This window comes from Miscanthus floridulus, chromosome 7 (genome assembly GCF_019320115.1).
Source record: "Miscanthus floridulus cultivar M001 chromosome 7, ASM1932011v1, whole genome shotgun sequence".
Lineage (NCBI taxonomy): Eukaryota > Viridiplantae > Streptophyta > Magnoliopsida > Poales > Poaceae > Miscanthus > Miscanthus floridulus.
Genome location: NC_089586.1, coordinates 123,570,516 through 123,578,268, shown reverse-complemented (window position 1 = coordinate 123,578,268; position 7,753 = coordinate 123,570,516). Strand labels below are relative to the sequence as shown.

Here is a 7,753-nt window from a genome sequence, read left to right as displayed (position 1 = left end):
GGTGACTACCGAGTTCACGATCTTGGAGCTAGCTTACAGCCGACCCGGCTCGTTACCACAAGCCTGCGCTCCCATAGGTCCCAGGTCCACCGGAGCTACAATATATAAGGCATTGGGCCTTCTCAACCTAAAAGACTAGCCTGATAGGTGAGGGTTCTCCCGCCTTATATGTTGTGCTCTCCCACCATCGCTACACGATGTGGGACTAAACCCCAACAATCTCCCCCTTAATCACACATCGGGGTGCCCCCGCCATATGTGACGCTCGAGATTTTTTATCGGGTTTAGCTTTTCTGATCATAGGCTCTGATACCACGAGTTGGAGCCGAGCTCTAACGAGCGAGCCCGGCGGCGACGCGACACCCGCTGGTGGTGATCGCGGTGACTAGAACTCAGGATGAAGAACGCACGCGAACTGGAGAAGAAAGACAGTGAGCACGCACACGGTTTTTTTACTGCCCAACTAGCGCAGCGTTTCATCTGCATTGATCTTTGATTACATAGCTTGAAGCCTACCACCCCGTCGCACACGATGCCCCCACAATCGACGACTTTTCTTGGATCAGCGCGGGACGTGCGAACGATGTCGTGACGGGGTCACAACCAGACGCGGTCACGGCGCAGTTCTCGCACATCAGAGAACGGCCCGCGATTCTACGCTAAAGCAAATGAAAGTTAGTCCCACATAGTGTAGCGATGGTGGAGGATCACAACATATAAGGCGGAAGAAACCCCCACTTACAAGGCTAGTCTTTTGGGTTGGGAAGGCCCAATGCCTTATATGTTGTAGCTCCGGTGGACCTGGAACCTGTGGGAGCGCAGGCTCGTGGTAATGAGCCGGGCCGGCTGTAAGCTAGCTCCAAGATCATAAACTCGGTGGTCACCATCGGTTCCAACAATTGGTATCATGAGCCCATGGTCAAAAAAGCTAAACCCGATAAAAAAAATCTCGAGCATCACATATGGCGGGGGCACCCGATGTGTGACTAAGGGAGAGATTGTTGGAGTTTAGTCCCACATCGTGTAGCGATGGTGGGGGAGCACAACATATAAGCCGAAAGAATCTCCACCTACAAGGCTAGTCTTTTGGGTTGAGTAAGGCCCAAAAGCCTTATATGTTGTAGCTTCGATGGACCTGGAACCTGTGAGAGTGCAGGCTCGTGGTAACGAGCTGGACCAGCTGTAAGCCAGCTCGCTATGTTTTTAGGTTGAGTAAGGCTCAAAGACCTTATATGTTATAACTTCGGTGGACCTAGGACCTATAAGAACATAAGCTTATGGTAACAAGCTAAGCCGACTGTAAACCAGTTCCAAAATCATAAACTCGATGGTCACCACCGGTTCCAACACTACTCACCATCGCTGTAGAGCTAAGCACTACGGCGCTAGTACAACCATTGCCAGGTCGTTTAGATTAACCAAGGTCTGTTATTACATTTACGGATTTACCCCTTGATCAATCACTGTCTTCATCCTCATACTCCTCTTCGTCTTCGTATTCCTCGTCGTCGTCATCCTCCTCCTCGTCCACCGAGGAAGAGTACTCCTTTGCCATGGAAAGTACGTTCCAGTGCCGCACGGCGAGGTCCCACCCAACGACGGACCCCGTCTCCGCCGCGTCCCACCTCGACGACAGGAACCCGTAGTGGACCCCGAGCAGCCCCACCGCGAAGAGCACGGCGGAGCCCGCGGCGGCGGCCCATGACGGCACGTCCCCGGGCTGCGCGCGCTCGAGCAGCCCCAGGAACGCGACGTCCGCCGCCACCGCCGCCGCGGGGGGCGACAGCATCCGCCACATCATCCCGCGCCGCATCTCCTCCGACAGCTCCAGCCCGAGCCCGCCCGCGCGCCACTGCTTCGCTGCGCCCGGCGACGACGTCGCCGGCGCCGTGGCGTCGATGACCTCGACGTCACTGGAACTGGCGGCCGCCTGCCTGACGGTGCCGGCGCTGGCGCGGCGAAAGGCGCCGGGGCTGGTTGGAAGTAGCGGCCGCGCGCTGGCGACACGGCATGCGACGAGCAGCAGCTCCATGGCTGGCTGGCTGGCTTTAGCGTGCCGGTGGAGCTCGTGTCCGGGGTGCTGCGGTGCGCCGGTGCGGCCACTGGGTTTGGGGGTGGGCGTACGTAGGTGTGTGAAGACGAGAAGAGAAGGGCTTGCTGCGTTATCCTGAGCTTTTCCTTTGGGGATGGCAACGTGTGTGATATTTTGGCCCGGCAACATGAGATGCAGTTGCACACTTGCACCCATCCTCAACAAGCTTCTAATCAAACGCAAGTTATTTCTCCAAAATCATTCAGCAATTTATTTGGTTACTGTAAACTTTGTTTCTGTAAAATTTCGATGAAATGCCTGCATCACAAAAAGGTTGTAGCTGTTCATTTGCAGGCGGATTAGACCGTGATTCCTTGTTTAGTAACTTGTCATAAAGTAAGAAAATGATAAGTCTACTGTGAGTATCTCCATGATGTTCTTAAAAAAGACATCGAAGAATATAGATTTAGGATACACACACTAAAGATATATTGTTTACCTTCTAGCTTCAGCTTATTTTGGGTAAACTGCTTACAAACTACTCGCTCCGTCAAAAAAAAAAAACAATTCGAGCCCAATATCAAGTTAAAGTATCTTAACTTTTTACTAACTATAAATTAAAAAAATATTAATATTTATAATATCAAATAAGTGTCATTAGATTTCATTTGTCATGAGATATATTTTTACACTATACTTATTTGGTGTATAAACATTATTTTTACATACATATTTGGTCAAACTTTAAACTCGTTAATCCAAAGAAAACGTATTCTTTTCCTCAAAAAAAAAAGAAAACGTATTCTTCATACGAAAAGAAAAGTACTTCCTCCAAGAGAAGATGAATGCAGCAAAGTAGTTATTTTTTCAGCCGATTCTCCGAAATTGAAGACAGTTATTACCATTAGAATTATATATTTTATGGACAGAGGTACTGTATAGTATAACAAATGGACCTTAGCTTCACTTTTTCTTTTTCTTTTTTGCCGGTCTAGTGCCGTTGCTGCACAACTGATGTTGCTGAATGCCGATTCCACAACGGGCTAGCTCCCGCCACCGGGCAGCTGCAGCCAGCCAAGGCTAGCACTAGCAGCCACGAGCGGTCAGGGCCGGGGTGGCCACTGGCTATGGCTCAGTTAGGCGCACGAGGGATTGGAAAAGAAAAGGACGCACGAACTCGATCGATTTGGAGGGCAGACACTGGGCGGAATGTTGAGGAATGAGGAGCCGGGAGAGTTTTTGGCCACGGGGAAGAATTGGAAGTGGCCATCGAAAGTTGCTGGAGGGTCCAATTGGTTTTGTTCTCGGCCCAAAAACTTGAAGCTATGCTCTAAGAACCATGCTACCATTTGCAAAATGGGGTACGGAGTACGTTTTGTCCCGATTTGAAGACGGTGATTGGCTCTTACACTGATTAGCACATGGCGGAGATCGTGTTAGTAGTTTTTTAAAAGATGCTACGTAGTCGTACTAGTTTATTGTCCACGGGCCGAGATGATAGTATGATACAGTGTCCACTGAACTGGCGGGTTTGACTAAAAACATCCCATCTGAACAAAACAAAGCGCCGACGGGGCAACGGGCCACATGGTCTTCCCTCTACCCTGACACTTGCTTGTCTGAACTAGTGAGCCCTTCATGCTCTCGAGCTCGTTGTTGCCTCTAGCTACAAGCCATGCAAAGAAGGCAAGATGTGCATCAGTAGTCTAGTACACAGTGACTCCCCCACATGCAGCAGCTTTGAGATCTGCTAGCTCAGCCAGATCTCCTCTGCGAGTACGTGCTAGCATCCAAAAGCATCTAACAGACGCATCCTTTTCATTTTCACCCTACCCTCGTACTCCCTCCGTCCCATTGAGTTTATCGCTCGGAAAACGGGATTGTAAGGGGGTACGGTTTTCAAACGACAAACTCAATGGGACGGAGGGAGTATACTCTTTTTCCCATTCCCCCTCTCCTCGTAAAAACGATGCGAGACACTAACGACGTGTTGTGTGTATGTGAATGCCTGGATCCTATGCTACCACTGTACTCCTACGTAGTACACGTTGATGAACCTGAAAACATTTGTTTACGAAGAAAAGCTCATCACAGGCCATGACACGCGGTTCTTTGGTGCATCAACATTGCCTTGACACTGACCGCTTTCTATTGTCGTCCGTGGCAGCCTTATGTCACGTCAGGCCTTGTCCAGACCGCTGTTCCAGCTTTTCAGGTGATTTGAAGTATAATTTGACAGCAGGAAATGTTCCCTTGCCCAGTGCACTGTCCCTTCTGTTCATGCACCGTTGCATGAGCAGCACTAGCATTTCAAAATTTCGTCGAATAGAATAATCGAAAGAAAAGAAAAACAAAGAAACGAGCTACCGCAAATGCATGCACTGGGACGTCGATGCACCAAAGAACCGCAAGCCAAAGCTGCGCCAACAGCCACGGCATGTAGCAATGGAGTCACTCACAGGAGTGCACCTTGACTACGGCTAGCACTAGGGGGAGGGTGCAATGCAACGACGAACACGAAAGAAAGATTTGTATAACGACGAATCCGCGGAAAAACTCATCACAGGGTACGGCACGTCGGCAGGACAGCATTTACATGTTTAGAAACGCAACAAAAGAATTCCAGTCGCCACCACCAGGTTATATGCAACCCCACCACGATGTCCAAGAATCTTGCGTCCCCATGATCGACGGAACACAACCAGCCATCCATGGCATGCCATGCCACACGCGCCAGCGAGCGCCTAGCAGTGCTGCACGCTCGGTGGCAGCGGCACGCCCGCCTTGGGCGCCGGGGTGGCGGGAGCCACGCTCGGCGGTGGCGGCACGTCCGCCTTGGGCGCCGCGGTGGCATGGGCCACGCTCGGCGGCGGCGGCACGTCCGCCTTGGGCGCCGCGGTGGCCGGGGCCACAGCAGCCGCAGCGGAGGTTTTCTTGGCGTGCTCGGTGCGGCCGAGCTGGCCAGGGCCGCGCCCGCCGGTCGCGGCGGCGGTGGCCGGGGCCACGTCAGCAGCGGAGGTTTTCTTGGCGTGCTCGGTGCGGCCGAGCTGGCCGGGGCCACGCCCGCCGGTCGCGGCACTCCCGCTCTTCATGCGGCCCTTGCCGAGGTGGTACTGGCAGAGGGCGTAGCCCATCAGCGTCGGCTGGCTGCACCGCCACCCACGCCCGTTCTTCCGGCTGCACCGTGACCCCGCCATCAGCTTGCTTGGGCTCGGCGGCGCCCTCTTCACGCCGCCGCTGGTATTCTTTGTCACTTGCTGCTTCTGCTTCGTCGCCTTCGCGCCCGTTGTTGCTGTCGTTGTCACCACCGCTGCTGCGCCAACGCCGTTGTTGCTGAGATGCTCTCCGGCCTGGATCGTCACCGGCTCCGGCACGTGGCGATGATGGAGACCATTATTCTCTAGGCTGCAAAGTGTGTGTAATGTAGCGTGTTACGGTTATGTATATGGATGCTGGGTTAGACGGGACAGAATAAGGACCCGTTTGGAGGAGCTCCGGGGGCTTCGGCTCCGGCACTGTTCATGCACTGTAGCAAAGAGCCGGCGGAACTCGAAATCGTGGCTTCGCCGGCTCCTCCTCTTTTCGGCTTCTTTTCAGTTCATTTTACGCCTCGATTTCCGAAACGGCTCCTACTACAGTGTCGCTACAGTCCCCCCGAGGTGAGGAGCCGGAGCCGCCGGGAGCAGCGCCAAACGCGTCCTAAATGCGACCAGCAAAGAAAGAAGCAGTACATGTACATTATACAGGAAGCACAACACAAGGATAACTACTAGTATATATAGATCACAGCATTGCAACTGCTGAGAGCCTGAGACTAAACTGACGAACAGCGCTAGGAAATTTTAACAGTCCGGTTTTCTTGACCACAGCACTGATGCCGGAGACAATTGAGACCACCAGAACCTATTCGTGGCTACGATGGAGGCCAGCAGGCCCCTCTTCGTGCACTTCATCTGACTATCTGAGTGCATCGATGCATACACAACTCCATGCAGGCACGGATGCAAACCACTAATGCCTGACGACAGAAAACAAAGTGCAATGTGCAAGTGAACTGGACTGTTTCATGATGCGGCGTGCACAACCGCACATGGACCATGTTTCCCGAAGCACCCGAGTTGCACTTGCACTCGCACTCATACAGATCGAAAGACCGAGTTGCACTCATACAGATCGAAAGAACATGGGCAACGCAAGGTGCAGATCGAAAGAACATGGGCAACGCAAGGCGATCAAGCGAGGAAGGTCCCGATCAATCAAAAGAACATGGACGACGACGCAAGGCGATCAAGCAAGCAAGGAAGGCCCAGATCAAAGTGGAGATCAAAGTGGCGAATGAAAGAGCCAAAAGAGGTTGCACTGGATAGATAGATGTCGCATGCATGCACATAGGGGTGGCAGGAGCAGTGGCCGGCCGGCCGGCTGGCTCCACACACACACACCCTACGTGGGTACATGAGGGCTTTGTCTGGCAAGCGAGTGAGGGCATTAATCGATTGGACTGATGTGTCAAGCTGGCACTGCCCACTATAGTAGTGTGAAACAGTGAACCCAAGCCCTGCAAATAATAATAAAAAAGGGGCCTTGGATCCTTTCCTTTTTTTATTTTTCTATTCGTAAAATTCCCACAGCCATCGCAAGAGCCCACCCGTACCGTACCATACCATACCCACGAAAACGAAACGGACGGCACACAGCACGCACAGTCGCACAGGCAGCAGCACTTTCTTGTTCTGCTCCTGGCTGTCGCGGTTTCATTTCAGGCAGCAGTTCGTTCGTGTTCATCACATACATACCTGCTGCCGCCGTCTGCAGGCCCCTGTTGTTGTTGTGCACCTTGTAGACCGCTGCTGCGCTGCTCTACCGCACCGTCCTGCGAAAGCAGCAATCCAGGAACATGGTGGTTAGCTAGATCTGCCGCCCAGCCCACAGCCCGTGGGTGCAAGTGCAACGGAAGGCAACTTTTTTTATTTCCCAGATACGAGACGAGACGACGGATTCCTAAGAAATTCCAGGAATGCGTACGCGGATTGGAATCGATCGAGAAGAAGAGGAAGAAGAGGCTGGTAGGAGCGAGCGCGCGTGCGTACCTGCGGCGGCAATGCCGGGCGCCTGAGCGGCGAGGAGGAGCGGGCGTCCCCGAGATCCGCGGCGGAATCATTTGTTGCGGGGTGCAAGTGCAACTCCCCCTCCCCTTGCTTGTCCCCCGGAGGCGGAGGAGGGCGCTCCTGATGATCTCGCGACGCAGGCGGCGGCGACGACTGGGGCGCGGGGTATGGATCTGAGGGCAGCAGGTAGGCGAGAGGCTGGCCCGGAGGCCGCCTCCTGATCCTCATGGGCGGGGCGGGCGCCGGGCGACTGACTGGGGAGTGGGGACAGTGGGAGATTTGGGGAGGGTGCAAATCGAAGGAGGGGGTGTGTGTGTGTTGGTTTGGGTCCTCCTTCCCTTGGTGTTTTGGTTGGCCTTTTTTTATGGCTGCACCTCGCTCATGGATGCATTTATTTATGGGAAGCAGTAACTAAATGCAATGAGGGTGGTGTGAGTTTCGTCTCGCTTCGGCACTCGCCTAGCCTTGCCCTTTTTCGTTCGATCGATCCGTTGGGAGGAGAGATGGTGGCGGACGCGCACATATCTGCATCGATCGATCTACTGCTAGACTAGAGGAGAGGCCAGGAGGGGAAGATGGCCGCGTGACGGGTTCAGTGGTGGGCTGGTTTGTT

General features: G+C 53.4%; 2 protein-coding genes across 2 annotated transcripts; both read right to left on the bottom strand.

Moving 5' to 3' along the window:
• Positions 1-449: 449 nt before the first annotated feature.
• Positions 450-2,204, bottom strand: LOC136464582 (uncharacterized). The gene has a single exon (XM_066463532.1). It carries the CDS (start codon positions 2,030-2,032, stop codon positions 1,457-1,459), a length of 576 nt encoding a protein of 191 aa, XP_066319629.1. The 5' UTR covers positions 2,033-2,204; the 3' UTR covers positions 450-1,456.
• Positions 2,205-4,553: 2,349 nt separating this feature from the next.
• On the bottom strand, positions 4,554-7,496 carry LOC136464581 (uncharacterized). Its single transcript, XM_066463531.1, has 3 exons — positions 7,123-7,496; positions 6,829-6,905; positions 4,554-5,437 (listed from the first exon to the last, which is right to left on the bottom strand). Exons 1-3 carry the CDS (start codon positions 7,366-7,368, stop codon positions 4,777-4,779), a joined length of 984 nt encoding a protein of 327 aa, XP_066319628.1. The 5' UTR covers positions 7,369-7,496; the 3' UTR covers positions 4,554-4,776.
• Positions 7,497-7,753: the final 257 nt, after the last annotated feature.